Here is a 20791-nt window from a genome sequence, read left to right as displayed (position 1 = left end):
TGAGTTCTGTCAAGGCAAGCGTCCCTTGTAATCAAAGGCACTATGATCCACAAATTTGTCACAATTGCAATGCTAGATACCACATGATCATTCGTTAGAACCTTTATCAAAGAAGCTCATCCTTACATACTTGGCAAGCCCCGTCATCTCTATCCTACTATATAAAACTTCACAATGTAACTTATCAATATTGCATATAATATAGGCATTTTACTTGTTGTAATTCTTTATATATCTATACAATTCCATCATTGGATGTCTGATGTAGTGAACCAATGAAACCCCAAGTTTGGTATACCTTGGATATGGCTCGGATGCGCAGATTTACAGCATCTGCGGACAAATTATATGTGAAGTCCTCAGACTCGGAACATCACTTTTATGGCTTGCTGTCCAAGATTTGGCACTGGCGGGCCAAACTTTACTACAGGGGAGACATTGTCCAGGTGAACGAGCACTTAGAAAACCTTCTACAATGCACATGTACTCGATACCTCGCCCGCCGCGAGGCACTTATGGGGCTTGCAGAGGTGGCATTTTGCGAAGGCAGGCTATCCGAAGCCATGGATATCCTACAACAAATCGTAGAGATGTCTGAGGGAGAACGTTCGCATGATATCTTGTGGTATACTGTGTTGAAGGCCATTGTTGCAAGCAAGCAGGGGGATCATACCCTTGCAAGGGAGCTCATCTACAAAGCCCCAAAATCCTCCCAATTCTTCGAGCTGCGCAGTGCATTCATATTTCTCCACAGATCTTGTGGCGCGGCATGCATCGAGCTCACTGCGGGCGCATACGACAAGGCCGAATCCCATTTCATAGCTACCATTGAAGGTTGTGATATCCAAGGACATCTTAATTTCAAGGCATATAGCAAACGGGGACTGGGGGAGATTGCCTTTGCGCATGATGACCTTGCGTTAGCTGCATGATACTTCATAGAAATCCGGTCTTTGTGCACTGAGATGGGAGTGCCTCTGCGACATTTGTACAGTGGCGAGCCGTTCTATGTCCTGCCAGACATATTTTGTGGATGGACATTATTTTTAGAGGGTCAGTCGCCATTTGCGAACATCATGTAGATCATATACATGTACATGTAATAACAGCCTGCCATTGTATCTCAGACGATTATACAAGTAGCTTCATCATGATATATCTATGACAAAACAATGATGAGATGAACGCAGGAGATGAGTGAAGCGGAACGCATGGAACTTCAAGTGTGTACTGAGATTGCTATGACACGGGAAGGCTGTGATACAGATGTGTTACATAGAGAACGCGTCTGTTCTTCTTATCATCACATATCTCACTTCCATTGTCATATGGTAGTGCGCGAGCTGGATCTGGGACATCTCCTCAGATTGAAGGCTTATGAAAATGACAAAAACTCACGATAGCCTATAGGTAATTGCTAGTCTCCCATGAGCTAGACCAGTAGAGAAAAATAGATAACTATGCACAATTCATTCATCTCATCTTCTCCGACTATGAGCTCATTCTCGCGCGCGTCATGTAGGTGCTATCCCCTAAATCGCATCGGCTCGTCTGCACCTTTAAGTCAACGATGATCCTCCAGCCTAAACTGGTTGAGTGGCCCAGGCCCAGGGCACACGGTTTTCATAGAATAAATTACTCAGGTTCGTATTTGCAGTGCTGGTTCACCACTGGAAATGTTTGGGAAAGGTTCAGGACATTGGCCTTGCGTCGAACCTAGGAGTCCGGTCAATCGGTGTAGCATCCGAGTGGGATAGAATAATTCACGTTCGTTGGAACTCAGGACCTCTGCAACTCTGGCAGCGATATGGAGATGGCGGGAAAATAGGCAAAGCACATACTATGGCTGTCAGATTGTCCATGAGAACAATGAACTCAGTTAATGGTACGAGAGTTCAGAATACGAATAGATTCTCAAAGTTCAAGTTGCAAGAGATGGTGCTAACTCGGCGAATGAAGATCATAAGCGAGGAATATCTTGTTGAAATTGCTGTAACACATCGGGGTGAATGATATTTAAAAGAGGTTTATATGTTGTACAAAATGTGAAGACAATATTTAATATTTAAACTAACATAAAGATGGGTGCACGACTTCAAATTTTGGTGGTGTTTTGTGTGTAATCCAAAATATCAAATATTCACAACCATATTCCCACAGACAATATGTCAACAAACATAAGAAATATAGTCAGATTTTTCATGTCTGCTTCAACTTAAAGTTCAATTTCCATGTAAAACTTTGGAGAAAACTTGAAGTTTTACAGATGACATGACATTAAAACTCGATTTAAATGTCAAGCTTTGGCAAAACTTCAAGTTTTCTCCAAAGTTTTATGTAAGAATCAAACTTTAAATTGAAGCAGACATGGAAAATCTGATTATATTTATTATATTTGTTGACATATTGTCTGTGGGAATATGGTTGTGAATATTTGATATTTTGGATGACACACAAAACACCACCAAAATTTGAAGTCGTGCACCCATCTTTATGTCAGTTTAAATATTAAATATTGTCTTCACATTTTGTACAACATATAAACCTCTTTTAAATATCGTTCACCCCGATGTGTAAGTTTAACAACTCAATGTGACATCCGCGTCTAGTAGCATCACATGATGTGACGAAATTCTTTCTGTACAAATGTGTTATTGTGCTTTGTCATTTTGCTTGCCGCCGGTGTGTTAGGAGGGAGTCGATCTCGGGTCAGCCAGTGCTATTAATGTCATTAGTATCAACTTCATCAACTAATCTGTCACAACCTCAGCCATTCTGGGAAGAGTGGGTTCCCACTGGGGCTCAGCGCTCAGCGCTTAGTTCTTAGATTCGTTGAGCTCCACAGAATGACACGATATCCACAACGAACCAGAGCAGAGCTTGCAGGAGAAGCTCAGACGACAGACGGCCCTCCGAGTCCGTGTGCACCTGCGACACAATACCAACATTTCATTCCACGGTTCATATTGCGAAGATTCCAAGTCAGACCTGTGAAGTGCGTTTTCAGGGTCCTCTCGAGCACTTTGCGTGTAGACACTAGACCGGAGCACTGAATGATATTCTTTGCAGGTCCAAAACAGAACGACAAAAAGAATTTCAACACACCGGTGTTCACTACTATGACGTTGCTACAGGTAGTCTTGACGTTCGTCCTATTGGAAAGGTTTATGGCCTGGAGAATGCCTACCAGGACGTCCGCAACACTGATGATATCAACGAACTAGAGAAGAAATTAGCGGTCCTCGAAGGTCAGGCAGCCTGCATTATCAAGCACTTGCATGAAGCGCTTTCTCAGGGTACTTTGACTCTGAAGCGGAGGTCGCTAGAGGACCTGCGGAAGTTCCTATTTATCATGCATTATCGCAATGTATCGTGCTCCGACATCTACTTTCAAGCGGATCACCCGGAGAACGCAAGGAGCCGTCGGTGGATTGAGTCCTTCATGCAGGCGAAGGGTCTTCATTCTGCTGCCGAAATATGGCTATACTTCCTCAGATACTATCTGGATACATCTCATTCAAACATCATGCGAGATGCTGCAGAACTCGTAGAGAAGTACGGCGAAGGTGGTCTTCAAAGAATGATGATTGAATCGCATATCCCACCTGATCTCGAACACTTCCCAGCTTACACTTACTACGTTCAGGCGAATAGCTACTTTCTCAGTATCTGGGAAGCCGCAGAGGGAGAAGAATTCATCATCACATCCCACGCATTTGGTTTATGGGAAGGTTTGGGATTTGGCTTCCCTGGCCTGCACTGCATATTCATAGTCAGCCCTCGCATTGCTATCGTCCTGCGTCATGTGCTATCGCGTCCAGAATTGAAAGAACATATGAAGCCTGGTGCCTTCGTGAGCTCCTTACTCCACGTGAATCCAGCACCGCCAACTCCCATTTACACCTGTGGAGAACACGGTACACATATCGACCAAGTAAATTTCCAATCTGCGATGGCACTTGCACGTTACAGATCCTCCAAGAAAGGGGAGCATGACAGTTTTGTGTTCAAGATCACAAAGCTGTCACGATCCCAAACTTTGGAATTCAATTCCGTTCTATTGGTGAACGTGACGAAGACAGGCTCCTTGACCTTCCTGTCAAGGGGGAGTATGCTTCGCATTGCGTTCCGGAGTTTGCCAGCCAATATCCATGCGAGCGAGCTGCTTATTCCGCTCATTGCGCGATTAATGGATATCACGGAGACAGAAGTGTCGCCTCTTTGCCCACCTTCACAGTCCCCAGCGGCTGTCCTCGACCAGGACGTTGACGCACTTACACACGTTGATGTAGTGCATGTGCTTCTAATGCAGATATGCACAGATATCAAGCGATTTGAAACGGCATACGACAGGGCACATCTAGTCTTCAGAATCATGGAGAAAGCAAAGCCCACTCCATTCGCACAGGAAATCAGCCGAGAAGTCGAGAAGGCTTTCAAGGTCTGCAAAGATTCGGAGGATGACATGCCCATCGGAGAGGGCGTCAGCTTCGCTCCTTTACTCTCTTCAATTTCCAACGAGTTGTCTTCTCAGCTCTTCCAATTCATGATACCTTGCATGAGCAGACTGGGCGCAGTGATGTCTGGAGGTAAAAGGATTTTGGAAGAGCTCCAAGATGAAGTCACCGTGGTGTGCTTTCTTGCACGTGCATCGAGCAGCCCAGCAGTGTGGCATGCCCTCTCGTGTACCAGCCCACAGGCCCCTGAAATCTTGTCAAAACTATTCAAGGAAGGCACTCCAGGAGATGCATCTACTGTGGGCTTCGCGCGGTTTGTGTACCGTCAGCTGGCTTCGCCATCATCTTTCTCTTCCGGGTTCCACCTGGCATATTCATTGCGAGAAATGTGCGCGATGTCTGGGCCAACCACTAATTTTGTTAGTCGGAGCTACTACCAGTTAACGGCTTCTATAATACAATGTCTCGGTCGCACAATGCTGGGACCCCTGCCAGAGCCATATGCTTCGCAGCCACGCGAGAGGCCCAAGGCTCGGCTTGTCTACAGAATCCCAGAAGAACATTCAGACTTACTTTTTTCGAATATGAAGACGCTACTGCGGCATTCGCTCCCGGGCTATGTGCCATCGCCAGGAGGGAACACTCCAGAAGAGACCCTCATGAGGTGGATAGATGAGATGGCCATCGTTGGTTGTCTTGTGTGGTTGGGGAAGCACAGGAGGAATTATTTGGACTTCATTTTGGATGGGTTTCTGCAGGGTACGAATTTCAAGCTGTTTGAAGATGAAGAAGCCACTAGGAGTACCTAGATCGACTTGTTCGAATTGATCTTCTATATAAAGTGTACTTACTGAGACGCATCAGTTGTATATTTTTGAATGAAATGAGGATTGATTAAGCAGTGATAATTGCAGGAACTTGAAGGTTTTGCATGGCAGCTAAAGCATGACGATTACACTGGCAGTGAGTAACTTTGTCCATGGCGTGGACTGTCACGGTGATTCTGTGAAGTCGAAAGTGATTCAAGGTCCGTCCGACTCAGACTCGTGCGGCGTTGAAACTGCTGTCTCTACGGTAGATCTACCAGTTGTATACGTACTAACCATTAGCTCACAACCTTCCACACCGCGACTATCATGATCATATTCCTTCCTCAAGATGTCCTCCTCCGACGTCCCCATGCACCTGTTAACAAATTGGCCGACGCTTCCAGGACCACTTGAATGAACCTTGACAACAACTTCGAAATTACCGCTACCAAGTAAAGGCTTCACTACGTGATTTGATAGACGAGAATAGATGCTGATATGTAGTATCCCCCACAAATGGGTAGCTTGACTCTCGAGGCGACGCTTTCACCACTCAGACCCATGCGCTGGAATTGTCAGACAAACGACTGAAGGTAACTTAGGGAAGAAGGTGCGTATTCAGGAATCGTAGTGTGTGTTTCTGACTCTGGCCCAGAATGATTCAAACGTCGAGCAGCCCTCACTTGAAATAACTAGTAAGTCTTTCAACCATCAAATTTGAAGTTTTCGTAACTCGTAGGAGCACTTCAAGTTTGGCATAAAGTTTGCTGGCGCTCCGAGATCCTGCCCACAAAATATTCACCCTTCTTCATTTCGCTAGTGCCCTTGTTGGAGTCCTTGACAGATGCTTTGAAGAGGTCGGTAGACTTATGTTGCCGTAGCACGGGAGTGCCTCCCCAGTGTAACATTCGATCATGCTCTCAAGTTCAGGCAGTCGGAGAGATTTGAAGGACGGGCACTAATTTTCGAAGGTCAGTCACACTCTGCGGATCCAATATTCATGTCACGACATGTACACGAACTAGAGATCTATGTGCAAGTGCCAAGAGGTGCCGAAATTGACATTGACCTGAAATGCACGAATCACTTTACACGCTGCCACACTGACTCTCACAGTCTAGCTTGGCCACCATCAGCATTATATCCTTTCACGTGGGGATGTTTGTTGCTGCTCTTGTTGACTCGACACTCTAACAGGGATGCATCATATGCAGGGTGCGTGTGGGCAGACGTTACCCCCTCTCAGACTGATTTTGTTGCGTAGATGTGTCATGATATATTGCGCTATGCCATGTAGATATTTGTACGGATCATATTAGGGTGGCTATACAGTGAATACACAATGTGGCAAGACTCAGTTCCTGAGCTTGAACATTTGCCAGATATATCGCCTCATTCAAAATAAAGAGACCAGATTTCGATTGCATGAAGATCAGCTGAGCCGAAGTACTGTGAATGTATAGCTTCCTGATGAGTGTCTCTTCGGTGTTCCAGATGTGAGTACCCTCATCGCAACCTGAATAGATATTTCCCATGGCATCAAACTGAATGCAATCGGGAATACCGGAATCGGAGGCGTTTTGCCTCAGAACCTCATTGCAATCATGATTGATGGAAGAAACTCACACCATAGACAAAAGAGTCTGATTCGTTGCGAGGAAGCCTCTAAAAACACCACTGTCGATGCTGATAATTATCACTTTATCCTTGGATCAAAAGGCAATCCAAGGACAAAAAACTTACACAAATGCACATTTGCCGTCGTGGGTGAATGTGATACCATTCGGATGCACAAACTGATCAGCAACAACTCTGACCTGCCCAGTGGATGGATAAAAGCAATATACTTGTGATAGAACCATAGAAAATATCGTAAACATCATTTTGCTACAATCAACTCACGTTGGATCAATGAAGAACATGATGTTCGTGCCAGGGAGAAATATGACATCATTGATCGAGTTAAAGCGTCTGCAAGCTGTCTAGAATAACAGTGACATTGTAGGGAGGGCTATGATTGATACGTACAACCGAACGAGGAAACAAAGCGCGACCCAAAGTGATGGTATCTTTTGTATGGACCTGTGCCGCCATTTACCATTTGGAAATGTCCGAAGGTTGAGCTGAGAGTTAAGACTGCATTGAGATCTGGTGCTTTGTGAGCAAATGCAAAGCTAATATCTGAAGCAATTGAGGGAATGGTGGCAGATGATCCGGTAACATAGAGGAACGAAGGGTTTGGGAAGACCGGCTCTGACAGGGACGTCCTCGATTTCGACAAGACCTGGCATTTTGTGGAAGGGGTAAATGCCTTGCGAATGAGAGCAGCACACATGAACGACGATATCTTATCGTTGAAAAGAAATACCTGCAGTTGGAGGCCACCTCCTTGTGTAAAGCTCTTCTACTATCGATGCACAGGAGCTTCTAAACGTTTACATAAAAGCTGGTTGAAACTTTCAGAGACGAAATGGCGGAGTTTGAGTACCGGTTAACTCTGACTTTCGTGAGCACCACTATAACTTCGCCTGATACTGAGACTATGACCTACTTTGACTTTCACGATCTCGAATTGCCTCGTCTGTGACATGGATGCCCGGTAGTCACTGGTTAAAACGAAGTTTAAATTTGAACTTCATCAATCACATAACTTAATAAGGTATACCCTTTAACGACAACACCGCCACATGGATATGGCGTGTTCATCGCACGTTCAAGCGCTCAGTACTCAGTCCTCAGACTTGTTGAACTCTACAGAATGACACGACGCCGCAGGAATACGCCAAAACAACAAGCCAGAACAGAGCTTGCAGGAGAAGCTCAGAAGACAGATGGCTCTCCGAGTTCGTGTGCACCTATGACACAATACCAACATTTCATTCCACGGTTCATATTGCGAAGATTTCAAGTCGGACCAGTGAGGTGTGTTTTCAGAGTCCTCTTGAGCACTCTGTGTGTAGACACTGGACAAGGGCACTGAATGATGTTCTTTGCAGGTCCAAAGCAGAACGACAAAAAGAATTCCGACGCACCGGTGTTGATCCTGAATACGTCCACTACTACGATATTGCTACGGGTAGCCTTGACATTCGTCCTATTGGAAAGGTGTACGGCGTACCGAATGTCTACCAGGACGTCCGAAACTACCTCATAATATCAACGAAGTAGAGGAGAAATTAGCGGATCTCGAACGTCATGCGGCCTCCATTATCATGGACTTGCATAAGCGCTTCCTCAGGGTACGTTCACTCTGAAGCGGAGGTCGCTAGAACTCCTGAGGAAGTTCCTAGTTTATCATGCATTATCGCAATGTATCATATTCCGGCACTTACTTCCAAGTGGATCACCCAGAGAACGCAGGAGGCCGTCAGTGGATCGAGTCCTTCATGAAGGCGAAGGGTATTCATTCTGCTGTCGAGATATGGCTACACTTCCTCAAATACTACCTGGATTCATCTCATTCAGGACATCATGCGAGATGCTGCAGAACTCGTAGAGAAGTACGGCGAAGTAGGTCCTTCAAAAAATGATAGTTGAATCGCATATCCCACCTGATCTCGAACACTTCCCAGCTTACACTTACCACACTCACGCGAACAACTACTTCTTCAGTATCTGGGAAGCAGCGGAAGGGGAAGAATTTATCCTCACGCACAACGCATTTGGCTTGTGGGAAGGTTTAGGCAGATGGCCACCCCGACTTGCACCGCATATTCATAGTTAGCCCTCGCGTTGCTCTCATCCTGCGTAACATCGTATTGCGTCCAGAGATTACAAGCATACGTAAAGCGGATTCCGTTCGCTGAGCTCCTTGCTCAATGTGAATCCAGCACCACCAACTCCAAGTTACGTCAGTGGAAAAGACGGTACCCACATCGGCCATGCAGATTGGAATTCTGCAACGTCACTTGCACGTTACAGATCCTCCCAGGAAGGGGCGAATGACAGTTTTGTGTTCAAGATCACAAAACTGTCGCGACCCCAGACATTGGAGCTCAATTCTGTCCTATTAGTCAACGTGAGGAAGACGGGCTCTTTGACCTTCCTGTCTAGGAGGAGTATGCTCCGCACTGCGCGTGCGTTCCGGAGTTTGCCAGCCAATTTCCATGCGAGCGAGCTGCTTGTTCCGCTCATTGCGCGATTAACAGATACCATGGAGACAGAAGTGTCGGCTCTTTGCCCACCATCACAGTCGCCAGCGGCTGTCCTCGGCCAGGACGTTGACGCACTCACACTCGTTGATGTAGTGCTCTATGTGCTTCTAATGCAAATATGCATGGGTATCAGGCAGTTCGAAACGGCATACGACAGGGCACATCTAGTCTTCAGAATCATGGAGAAATCAAAGCCCACTTCATTCGCAGACGAAATCAGCCGAGAAGTCGAGAAGGCTTTCAAGGTCTGCAAAGATTCGGAGGATGAGATGCCTGTCGGAGAGGGCGTCAGTTTCGCCCCCCTACTCTCTTCGATTTCCAACGAGTCGTCTTCTCAACTCTTCCAATTCATGATACCTTGCATGAGCAGACTGGGCGCAGTGATGTCTGGAGGTGAAGGGATTTTAGAAAAGCTTCAAGATGAAGTCACGGTAGTGTGCTTTCTTGCACGTGCGTCGACCAGCCCAGCAGTGTGGCATGCCCTCTCGTGTACCAGCCCACAGGCCCCTGAAATCTTGCCAAGGCTATTCAAGAAAGGCACTCCAAGAGATGGAACTGTTGTGAACGTCACTCGGTTTATGCATGAGCGCATTTCATCATCTGGTTTCTCTTCTGGTTTTCATATGGCATATTCATTACGAGGAATATGTGGCATGGCTGGGCCAACCACCAATCCCGTCAGTCAGAACTATTACCGGTTAACGGCATCTATAATTCAATGTCTTGGTCGCATGACGCTGGGGTCCCTACCAGAACCATACTCTTCGCAGCCGCGCGAGAGGCCCAAGGCCCGGCTCCTGTTCAAGATGTCAGAAGAGCATTCAGAGCTACTTTTCTTGAATATGAAGATGATACTGCGGAAAGCGCTCCCAGGATATGAGCCTTCGCCTGGAGGGAGTACTCTAGGTCAAACCCTCGGAAAGTGGATAGATGAGATGGCCATCGTCGGTTGTCTTTCGTGGTTGGGAAAGCACAGGAGGAATTTTTTGGACTTCATTTTGGATGGGTTTCCGCAGGGTATGAATTTCAAGTTGTTTGAAGATGAAGAAGCCACTGGGAGTACCTAAATCGACTTGTTCGAATTAATCTTCGTTCAAGATCATTTACTGAAACGCATCAGTTGTAGTAGTATTGTACATATCTTTGTGAATCAAATGCCAGTGAGGATTCATTAAGCAGTGATGATTGCAGGAACTTGACCATAGGCTATGTATGGCAGCCAAAGCACGACGATTACACTGGCAGTCCATGACATGCACTGTGAAGCTTATTCGCGGTCCGGTAAGAGTGACCCTACGAGCTCATCTATACCCACATGACGATAATTTGATATAGTAGCTCACATCTCTCCACACCATCATGATATTCTTTCGCCTATCACCCTCGAGATGTCCTCCTCCGATGTCCCTGTGCATCTATTAACTGATGCTTCCAGGACCACAAGTTAAATGGGCCTTGACAGCGGCAGGTTCAAAATTACCACCACCAAGAAAATGCTTAGAGTCGGACGCACTACATGATTCGATAGAGGCTAGCGTGTAGTTTCCTGTGTAGTCTCCCATCCTCAACGAGTAGCTTGACTCTTGAGGGACCTTTTCACCATTCGGACCGGTGTGCCGAAAGTGTTAGACAAGTGGCTGAAGGTAAGAGTGCGCCTATTCAGAAATCATTTCTGATTCCAACACAGAATGATTCGAACGTCGAGCAACCCTCTTTTCAGCTCTAGCCTGAAACAACTAGTAAGTCCTTTAACCATTAAACCGGTGTTATTATATCAAATAGTGTAAACGTCATTTTCCTATGATCAACTCACATTGGATCAGTGAAGAATATGACGTCCGTGCCACTCAGAATTCTGATATCATCGAGCGAGTTAAGTTGTCCCGAATAACAGTGGCAGGTCTACTAGGCACAATCGGAGGAGAAAGCAAAGCGTGATCGAAGTGACGAACAAAATATCTCCGTCGTATAGACCTATGCCCCCATGTAACATTTGGACAGCGCCCCGCAGAAGGTGAAGCTGGAAGTCAAGACGGTCGAGATCAACAATCTGTGCGTAGTAAGTCAGCGGAACCAACCCATTTGAACTTGTATATTAACATCTCCCGTTGTAGAAGCCAGCGCCATGTCAACTTCTGTCATATTGATCATGCTGAGATGCTGTTCTTGTACCAGCCGTTGTACCCGAGTGCATCAGTTGCTTGTAAGGAGGCCTGCGTTGAGGTCTGGGATGATCTGGTGACATGGAGGAACAAAGGGTCAAAGACCTGAATGAATGTGGGTGCAGTGTTGGTGGGATTAAAGCCAACAGTAGACAAGGTGCGCCATACTGTGTAGTTGGGTCCTACATTGTACATCAGAGGATTAGCGTACTGCAAAGGGACGTTAGGTACAGCACTGCAGCATCACGATCTTTGACATACCGCTCCGGGAGACACGGTAAGGTTAGAATTACTCGCCGAGACCTTCGCGCACCACACAAGAGCCGTTGTGACAGTCAAAATCGCACCCTTTGTTGATGCTGTCATCTTTGATTAAGATGCATCTCCCCTATTTCCAGTTTTCAGAGATAGCCGGTGGTCGGACTGTATTATCAGCTAGATCGTCACAAGTGACAGAGGGTGTACGGCAAGTGGGGGCTCAGAAATCAGCCCTTGTTGCATACAGAATTTTCATTGTTCAACAGAACATGATCGCACGTTTGTCGGCGTTTCACGGATAGCTAATTGAGACGGTCATTCTGGTTACGGAGAGCTGCCCTAAGCTGTCGCATGACAGTCAGCGTGTAGATAAGGACGAAGAAAACGCAGAACAACCGTGGAAGAATCTGGCAACCCTTGGGCTACCTTGGCTTCAGGGACGGTGTCTTCAGCCACAACACTGGACGTTTCATACTTCCTGGTACATCAGGTGTCATCTGATGAAAGTAAAACCGTCATGTTTTGTGGTAGACTGGTCGTCGCGCATCATTATATCCTTACGAGCAAGGGACCACCAATGTTCGTTGCCATAACATGCAAACTCAAAACGAACCGATCAAATCACACCTTGACCACAAGTTCGACCTCGAGTGGTCTCCTGCCAGTGCAGGACCTTTCTATGACACCTGTATGAATATGAAAGATTCTTTCAACGAGTGCGGATTCGTCAGAACATTCAATTTTCCCAGCAGTTGGCAGCACTCACTGGCTCGACCGATGGAGCGGGGCGCTCTGGCAGGACAAGACGGGAGTGGCAGGTGTCCTAGCTCGTAGTCGGTAGTCCTCGCATGTGTCGTAGTCTGTCCTCGATAGACAGAGCCGTAGCCTCCCGCTATAGAGGTTTGGCCTTGGTTCTCCTTACAGTCCTACCCGTTACACCGAACCGCTCACCTCGTTGCAAATAAGGGTGCCAAGCTATACTATAGGGAGGTAGGCAAATGCATGAAGGTCATTCAGAGTGAGATCCAAGTTCAAAGAAGCACAACTTGCAAGCACGTGCTCCTTGCACCAGACTCATCTAGAACCTCGGCGAGTCGGGGAAGAATCATATTATGACCATCTGTCCAAATCCATCCAGTCCACCAAGGCCTGGTCAGAAGGCGTCAAACAATTGTCTGCGCATGGTGCCAAGTTTTTATGAACTATTGCAATACTTACCCTGGCACGTTGGAGGGCTCGAGTCTAGCGGTAAGTGCACAACATTAATAAAACACAGTATGACATAGGTTACATTGTTATGATCGGCCATGAATCTAGTTGTATAGTGCAAGCGAGCACTGTCTGCAATCGTGCCAGCACTGACACTACCCACGCGCAAAATCATTCAAGAAACAATCAGGTGCTACCACTTCTCGATTTACCATGATTCGTCCACCAAATGTCCATGGAGCTTTTCCCGATGTTTGGAAATTTCTGCCGCATCGATCTTATAAAATTGTACCACCTCTTCAATCTTGTTCAAGGTATCGCCATCCCGGCGTTCCAAGACTTTCAATTGCCGAATATGATCCTGAATTCGAATAACAACTTCTCCGCACATTGGAGAGGTGAGGTAGACTTCAACTGCGAGTTTGATGGCCCTACGAGTGACTTCTTGGCTTTCTGACACGATAAAAAGTGTCCGCGACACAAGCGCTAGGTGGGCGATGTAGGCCATGAAGCGCTGAAGCACCACGTCACTGACAAAGAAGTGTCAATATCCTTCCGCACATGAAAAAATAGTGGTGCGCACGATGTTTGGTATATATCATAAACCCATGCACCAAATACGACACATGCTGCGATTGGTACCACGACAGGAGCCGCAGGTCCCGCCAGGACGCTTGCGACAGTGCCAACCATGGAGAATCCAGTAGTTCTGTAAACATTCAGTGAGATAAAAAATCATCTGTGACGTAGAAAACCAGCCTACACGGTTTTGTCGGGATCAGCTATCGGTCCAACTTGTGTCCCGTCGACCATGTCTATTATCAATTTCCTGAACTCTTGACTGCGCAAGTACTACGTATAAATCACGTTAGGGAGGACGCGACGACGACAAATAAGATACCCATCACCTTGTGAGGGTCACGGAAGTTCCATACTTCGACTATGTCAGTGTGAAGCACATCCAGACAATCCCACATCTGGCAGTTCTTGAATGATGGGCCTGATCGAAGCGCCTTCCAATATCCTGCCAGACATAAAAATTTAGATCGTACCCACTAATCATCAACGCCAAACTGAAACAAACTTTCTTTGCCAACCCTGACGCTGCGTAAATCGCCAGATAAGAATAAAGTAAGCAAGACTCACTTAATCAACGCCTGTATTTTGAGTCCAGAATCCACCCGCTGAGCAATGGAGGTCATCACCCCAGCCTCAGGCGTAGAATGCTTGCTGACGCGCTTTTCAGTTAGTTGGATTAGGCCGGCGAGCGTCTCCTTGTAGTCAGCTTTAGCTGCAATATTAGGCTTCAGAGGCACGTATGAGCCTGTCGGGGTATTGGTACACACTGGATATCGTAGCATGGGGAATATCAGACCCTGCAAATCGCTCTAGAGGTATAATGCAATTATCGCGAATCTCGACATCTGCTTTGTCCTTGACAAGTTCCTTGATGGCTTCGTCGCTCAATCCATCGGTAGAGTCATCTAGATTTAGCTCTATGTCATCAACGAGCATATCGTATTTAGTAAGAACCACGATAACGGGAACTTCGACAAAGGGTGAGATCCAATGTAGCAAAGGTATATTCATTGATTCACTTACTGTCTCCCAGTCTTCCATCACGTTTACATGTCAAGAATTCCTCGGCCCCCGTCTCTAGGAAACGTCCGCCTGCAAAAGGTGTCTGAAAACAAAGCCTTGCGTGTATTTTGTCAGTCCACCATAACGGAATGGTCGAGATAGAATCCCCACCAAATAGCGTGCAGCTGATCTTTATCAGGCATTGCTTTCCGACGGCGAATAAAATCTAGGACAAGTTCGAGGTTGTCTTCTTCCCCTGGTTCGAAACCTTTGCTGTCGTGGAGAACGAGCCTGTCGTTGTGCGGTGAGGTAAACTGTGTGTCAATGTTGGCCTTGCCTCGCTGATCGTGCGCAACGGTCTATTGACAATATGAGTACCTGTGCTCGTTGAAGCGTTACATTCAACCCACCGTGTTTGTGCCTACTCCAAAAACGTGGTCAATCAGTGATGACTTTCCAACGCCAACCTATTAAAGTCACGTCGTCAGCACTGGCCTGAGATCAGATAAACCAGATACCTTTCCTATCACCAGAATCCGGAATCTTGGGAGCGTCAACCTCAAGAATGGCACATTATGATCATCCTAACTCACCGAGGACAGCGCTCAAACATTCCGGAAGTGGTAGGGAGGGGGAGGAGCTTCATCTACGAGTTAGACAGTTTCGGTGCCAAACGTGGATCCTTACTTCAGTTGAAGTATTTTCGGAAAGGTCGACGATGATTCTAATTTTTCCGTGCCACTTTACGTATGCTACAGATGTGAGGTTGTGTGAGTGAGTGATTTAGGCGAGAGTGCAATTATTGTTTCACCTTGTCCTTCGCTTGCGCTATACGCACGGAATATGTCATCTAGGTCGATACGAATGTCTTCAGGCTTGAGTTCGGTTTTAAAATGTTCCTTGTACCATATGCGTAAGAGAAACGCATCCGGATAAGAAAGCATTCTGAGGGAAAAAGACACAGAAGCAACTCAAGTGAGTTGAACATGTGTTAGGGTCGAGTACTTGAAAGTTACATGGTCTCAGAAAATGTCTCTCGCCAACTCCTTCCTGCTCGGCGTCTAATTGGTGAACGGAAATCATTGCCAATGCATACTTCAGCAAATTCTATATCCGTTCTCGACTCGCTGAAATCGATGTTGATACCTGTTGGATATATTCAGCGGGGCTACATGATGACAAGAATTGAGTGACCAAAAATGCGGCACGAAAGGGAAGTTGTAGCATTAGCCATGCTGATGTGATCTAAGGAAGAGTTCGGCTCTGAGCACCTCGTTGATTATAAGATAGAAAACACGGTATAACCTTGCGATAAGCGATAAGAGAATACCGCAAGTTACGAGCTGTCCTGGGGCCTTCGGTTCCCAATGCCCATGTGGAGCATAACATAATGACGAGACCTCGAAAACTTAAACCTGGTCGCACCAGCAACTTGTTTCTGCTGCTCAATAACGCCAACGATCATTCGTCTACACGAAAGGCGTCACCTAAACTCAACGTTCTTCATTTCCCATCTCTTTGCGGCAATCCTTCTTAAGTGGTTAGAGTGACAAATTTCTTTGTATTGCTAAATCACATTCTGCTTTGAATAAACTTTCCGTCATTTTCCTGGTGCGACTGGGCAAAAGCAGGAAGTGGCAGGAGGGCCTCGGCTTTGGCGTGGGGGTCGAAAGCAGCGCGACGTTTCAAGGCTTCATGAAAATGGGTTGGGTTAGTTCAACTTAGTTGTGGTAGCCTGGTGCCAGGGTAGCGGGAGACTGCAGGCTGGGCGTGGTGGGCAGTAATAGACGCGCGATGGGTGCCACTACTTGACCTTATGGTGCTAGAGGTCTTGACCTCTGTTGTAAGTGAGGTAACGCCCGTTCGCTGTTTTCAGGAGCTTGAGGGAGCCAAAGTACTTCGGAAGGGTACGATTTTGGCCTAGTGAGTGTACGAGATGTGACTAATTTCAAATAGGGATGCCTCATGGTACACAGCAAGCCCATTGCCCATTGCCCCACTGATTCTACTATTCTAGATAGGCTTCGGGTTGCGCATTTGCCGGGTTCACACACTGCAATGATTATAAGGCTTCACAAACGCTTCTCCAATCAGTCACATTTACCTTCCCCAATGGATCCTTCAAAGATAAGAGAGAAAATCGGTCGCTTTCGAATCCTCGTCATAGGAAGAGCGAACGCAGGAAAAACAACCATCCTGCAGAGAATTTGCAACACACAAGACAAACCAAAAATATACGACAGCGCTGGGGAAGAGTGTGGAGGAACGATACACGCGGGAGGTTTTACGACACGCTAGAACAAAGGTACGAGTCTCAGTATTCGTTTCGAATCTCTATTAACAATTGTTTGTACCTAGAACAAAGGTACGACTAGATGTACGTCAGCGCTTGCGCTCGAACGTTACAGTGGGACTTGTACTTACGTCTCAGTATTCGTTTCGAATCTGAGACGTTTCGACGAAAACAGCGTCCTCTTATACGGTGAGTCTGCCAGCAATAGCTTTGATGAAAAATATATACTTAAAGAACGAAAAGATTGCCGACGTTGACACGTCGTCGACGTTCTCCGTTTGGAGACGCTCGCACTCGATGTGCTCTATTCTTCGGCCGTATCGTCCTTTCCTTTCTCAGCTCTCTCTCTCTCGGCCTTACTTCCCTCGGACACATCGGCTCTCAACACTCCCCCTCGAGCGTTATCCAAACACATCAATGTCCTCAACCTCTGGAGTCGGGGACGTGCCAATGGCTTCGTGAACGCGTCCGCGACATTGTCGTCACTGGGGCAGTAGATTATCTTGAAGGTACCGTCCTTCACGTGGCCGCGTACGAAGTGGTATCGCAGGTCTATGTGCTTGGTGCGCGATTGGAATTTTCCCGTCGAGACTAACGCTATAGCAGCTTGGTTGTCGCAGAAGATGGGTGTGGGGAGGTCTTGGACGTCGTAGAGCTCGCGGATGAGGAGTTGCAGGTAAAGTACTTCCCTTGCCACGCTGGTCAACGCTATGTACTCAGCTTCAGCTGTTGACAGGGCTATGATAGGCTGTTTGCGCGCGCTCCACGAAACGGGGCCTCCATGGAGCAGTACGATGTACCCGCTCATGGAGTGCCTATGTGGCTGCGATGCCCAATCGGCATCGACAAACGCCTCAATTCCTCCCTCGCTGGATCCCAACGTCAGCTCATAGTCTGCGGTGCCTTTCAGGTACCGCAGGGCGCGTTTGGTGGCCTCCCAATGGGGTCTCCCCGGATTCCTCATAAATTGCGACAGTGTTGCCACCGCAAAAGCGATATCTGGCCGGGTACTCGTAGCTGCGTACATTAACGAACCGATCGCGCGTTGATATGGTATGTCTCGCATAGCTTGGAGTTCGGCGTGTGTTGCAGGGGACTGATCTATGGAAAGGACAGTACCTGGTTCCATGGGCGTGTGCAGGACCTTCGCGTCCTCCAGGTGGAACCTTTCGAGGATCGTCTCGACGTATGCCTTCTGTGAAAGTGTCAAGGTGCGTGCTACGCGGTCCCTCGTCACCTTCAGCCCCAATAACCAGCTCAACTCCCCTAGGTCGCTAATCTCGAAGTGCGCGCGCAGCTCGGACTTAAACCGATGGATATGGGATATATGGTTGGCGGTGACGGCCATGTCGTCGACAGAGACGGTGATGACGACGTGTTCGCGCGAGGTGCGTTTGTAGAAAACGGCTTGATCTACTTTTGACCTGCTGAAGCCCATTTCATTGAAGGCTCCAGCTAGCTCCTGCGCCCACTCATATCCTGCTTGTTTGAGTCCAGGTAAGCTTCTTTTCAGCTTCAGTACCTTCCCTTCCTGACCATCCTTCAAGTATCCAGGGGGCGCTCGCATATATATGTCCTCCTGCAGACTCGCATATAGGTACGCACTTTTAATATCGACTTGGTGTATTTCCCAGTCGTGCTGAGCAGCCATCGTTAGGACTGCACGTATTGTGCTCATATTGGCCGTGGGGGCGAAGGTTTCGAAGAAATCGACCCCGTACTTCTGGCGCTGCCCATTTGCAACTAGGCGCGCGCGAAGCTTCAGCTTCTCGCCGTCCGGCCCGCGCTTTGTGGCCAGGACGTAATGGCATGGGATAAGGTTTACGCCTCGAGGTGCATCTACGATTTCCCACGTACCTAGCTTCTCGAGTTGACTGACTTCGTAATTGATGGCTTCTTGCCACTCTGCAGCGTCTGGGCCCTTCAAGGCTTGTTGGAGGGTCGGTTCTGGTTGGACGGCGGCCAATGCTAGGTGAATATGCGCCTCTTCATCCAAGAGGTCGAGTTCTGACGCTTCCAACAGGCTTTCCATGGTTAGGGCTGCCGTTTGGCCCTCATTCAGCGCCGCATAGTACCCTGGGGGTGGTCTTACCCTCGTCGACCTCGCTTCAGGAGTAGATGGTTGAGGTTGCTGGGCAGTAGACGGTTGAGGTTGCTGAGGAGTAGATGGTTGAGGTTGCTGTGGCATGGTGATGGGCTGGACGCTACTAGGTGAGTTATTATTACCCTTGCCGCTGTTATGTTCGTTGACTACAGCAGACTCCCCCTCGTCCGGCATACCATCGGCTGCCAGGATCGGCGTGAAGGTCACATTCCTCTCCACCGAGACACGCCGTCTGCCGGGCCAATACACCCGGTATCCTTTACTTTCAGCGTCTACCCCCACAAAAACTGCCTCCTCCGCCCTCGCCTCCAGCTTACCAGCCTCCAGCATATGGACGAAGACCCTGGCCCCAAATTCATGGGCCTGCGACAAGTCCGGCTTGGACTTGCGCACCAACTCGTAGGGCGTGCTACCTGGGATCGCCCTTGAAGGTAGGCGATTCTTGAGCCAAGTGGCGTAACTAACGGCCTCGGCCCACAGGTACTTTGGCATATCTCTGCCTAGGAGCATTGCTCTCGCATGCTCGACGAGTGTCCGGTTGAGTCGTTCGGCGACACCATTCTGTTGGGGTGAGTCGTGCACTGTTAGCTGCCGCTCTATACCTTGCTGACGCAAGTATTGATCGAACTCGGCGCTCAGATACTCTCCTCCTCTGTCCGAACGGATTTTGCGCACGCGCACACCTGGTGATTGACGGGCCACCCATGCCTCATAGGACTTGAACGCGGTAAGTGCGTCACTCTTTTGTTTGAGGAACTCGAGTCGCGTCTGCCGGCTAAAGTCGTCCGTGAAACTGACATAATATTTACAGCCTCCCAAACTCGTCGTCTGCGCCGGTCCCCAGAGGTCCGTATGGACTAGTTCTCCGTATGTAAGTGCGCGCATCTTCGTTTCTCTTGGGAAGGACTGCTGAGCTGACTTAGCTTTCACGCAGACTTCACAGAACTGGATGGCGGGCGCCGGATCTATGTCTATGCCCAGGATTAGGCCCTTCTTGACTGCGTCAAGAAGGGCCGCATGTGATACGTGCCCTAGGGCACGATGGACATCATTGATGGTAAGCTTTGTCCTGGCGACGTTGGCACGATGCTTACGGTCGGACGTTACAGCGTAAAGTCCCTGGACTTGGGGTATTTCTGCGATCGTCCTTCGTTCGGGGGGAGCAGACAGTATCCTGCACATTCCTCCTTCGAACAGCACGGCCAAACCGGCGGAGGCGATCTTATTGGTGGAGATAAGGGTAAATGCCATGGAGGGGGCATATAGGACGTCTTTTAGCGTCACGGTCGTTCGTTTCGAGCCCAACGGTAAGTCCATCCTCACGTCTCCTCGTCCTGTCGCATTGACAGTAGCTCCATTCGCAGTGTATATCTTCTGCGGGGCGATCTCAACGAAGGATACAAATTTTGCCCTATCCGGGCAGAAATGAGAGGTCGCGCCGGAGTCTACTATTGCTCCTCGGCGCTCTGGAGGTACGTCCATCGATTTTGCTATGACTGCGAGGTCTGACGTAGCGAAAGCGTAGTTGTCCTTTGGCTCCGGCTCTTTGGCTACATTGGCACTTTGTTTTTGGGTGCGTCCTCCTTGTCTCTGCCGTTGATTCGGCCCCTGACCTTCTTTTCCTCCACCTTTTCGCCAACAGTCACTCTTCCAGTGGCCCTTACGATCGCAGTTCGTACAGACTGCGTCGGGGTTGGATTTTGGAGCCGAGCTCTGCGAGCTCGTGCTCCTCCCTGCATTTGTTCTCGCGGAGAGCGCACTGTT

The 20791-nt window shown here is 48.0% G+C and overlaps 6 protein-coding genes across 6 annotated transcripts; 4 read left to right on the top strand and 2 right to left on the bottom strand.

The window, feature by feature from the left end:
* Positions 1-305: 305 nt before the first annotated feature.
* Positions 306-932, top strand: F5891DRAFT_1258866 (uncharacterized protein; the record flags this gene model as incomplete). Its single annotated transcript, XM_041370107.1, has 1 exon — positions 306-932. One exon carries the CDS (start codon positions 306-308, stop codon positions 930-932), a length of 627 nt encoding a protein of 208 aa, XP_041219079.1.
* A 1914-nt stretch (positions 933-2846) lies between these two features.
* On the top strand, positions 2847-4120 carry F5891DRAFT_962905 (uncharacterized protein; the record flags this gene model as incomplete). Its single annotated transcript, XM_041375950.1, has 2 exons — positions 2847-2995; positions 3070-4120. Coding segments are annotated over 2 exons (1200 nt in total), but the record flags the coding sequence as incomplete, so codon positions are not given.
* A 3904-nt stretch (positions 4121-8024) lies between these two features.
* Positions 8025-10590, top strand: F5891DRAFT_1176447 (uncharacterized protein; the record flags this gene model as incomplete). The annotated part of the gene is made up of 6 exons (XM_041365764.1): positions 8025-8188; positions 8263-8342; positions 8372-8505; positions 8557-8776; positions 8839-8985; positions 9097-10590. The coding sequence occupies 6 exons, from the start codon at positions 8025-8027 to the stop codon at positions 10485-10487; spliced, it is 2136 nt and encodes a 711-aa protein (XP_041219077.1). The 3' UTR covers positions 10488-10590.
* A 912-nt stretch (positions 10591-11502) lies between these two features.
* F5891DRAFT_771510 (uncharacterized protein) lies at positions 11503-12191 on the bottom strand. Its single transcript, XM_041373202.1, has 2 exons — positions 11844-12191; positions 11503-11792 (listed from the first exon to the last, which is right to left on the bottom strand). Exons 1-2 carry the CDS (start codon positions 11946-11948, stop codon positions 11568-11570), a joined length of 330 nt encoding a protein of 109 aa, XP_041219076.1. The 5' UTR covers positions 11949-12191; the 3' UTR covers positions 11503-11567.
* Positions 12192-13102: 911 nt separating this feature from the next.
* F5891DRAFT_771469 (uncharacterized protein) lies at positions 13103-15495 on the bottom strand. The gene is made up of 13 exons (XM_041373201.1): positions 15442-15495; positions 15224-15382; positions 15149-15173; positions 15041-15097; positions 14802-14989; positions 14652-14746; positions 14396-14596; positions 14196-14340; positions 14134-14147; positions 13958-14073; positions 13813-13901; positions 13633-13758; positions 13103-13579 (listed from the first exon to the last, which is right to left on the bottom strand). The coding sequence occupies exons 2-13, from the start codon at positions 15274-15276 to the stop codon at positions 13258-13260; spliced, it is 1431 nt and encodes a 476-aa protein (XP_041219075.1). The 5' UTR covers positions 15277-15382; positions 15442-15495; the 3' UTR covers positions 13103-13257.
* A 1106-nt stretch (positions 15496-16601) lies between these two features.
* F5891DRAFT_771438 (uncharacterized protein) lies at positions 16602-17065 on the top strand. The gene is made up of 2 exons (XM_041373200.1): positions 16602-16935; positions 16996-17065. The coding sequence occupies exon 1, from the start codon at positions 16689-16691 to the stop codon at positions 16926-16928; it is 240 nt and encodes a 79-aa protein (XP_041219074.1). The 5' UTR covers positions 16602-16688; the 3' UTR covers positions 16929-16935; positions 16996-17065.
* The last annotated feature ends 3726 nt before the right edge of the window (positions 17066-20791 follow it).

This window comes from Suillus fuscotomentosus, assembly GCF_016647785.1.
Source record: "Suillus fuscotomentosus strain FC203 chromosome Unknown F5891scaffold_98, whole genome shotgun sequence".
Taxonomy (NCBI): domain Eukaryota; kingdom Fungi; phylum Basidiomycota; class Agaricomycetes; order Boletales; family Suillaceae; genus Suillus; species Suillus fuscotomentosus.
This window is presented reverse-complemented; position numbering and strand designations above follow the sequence as displayed.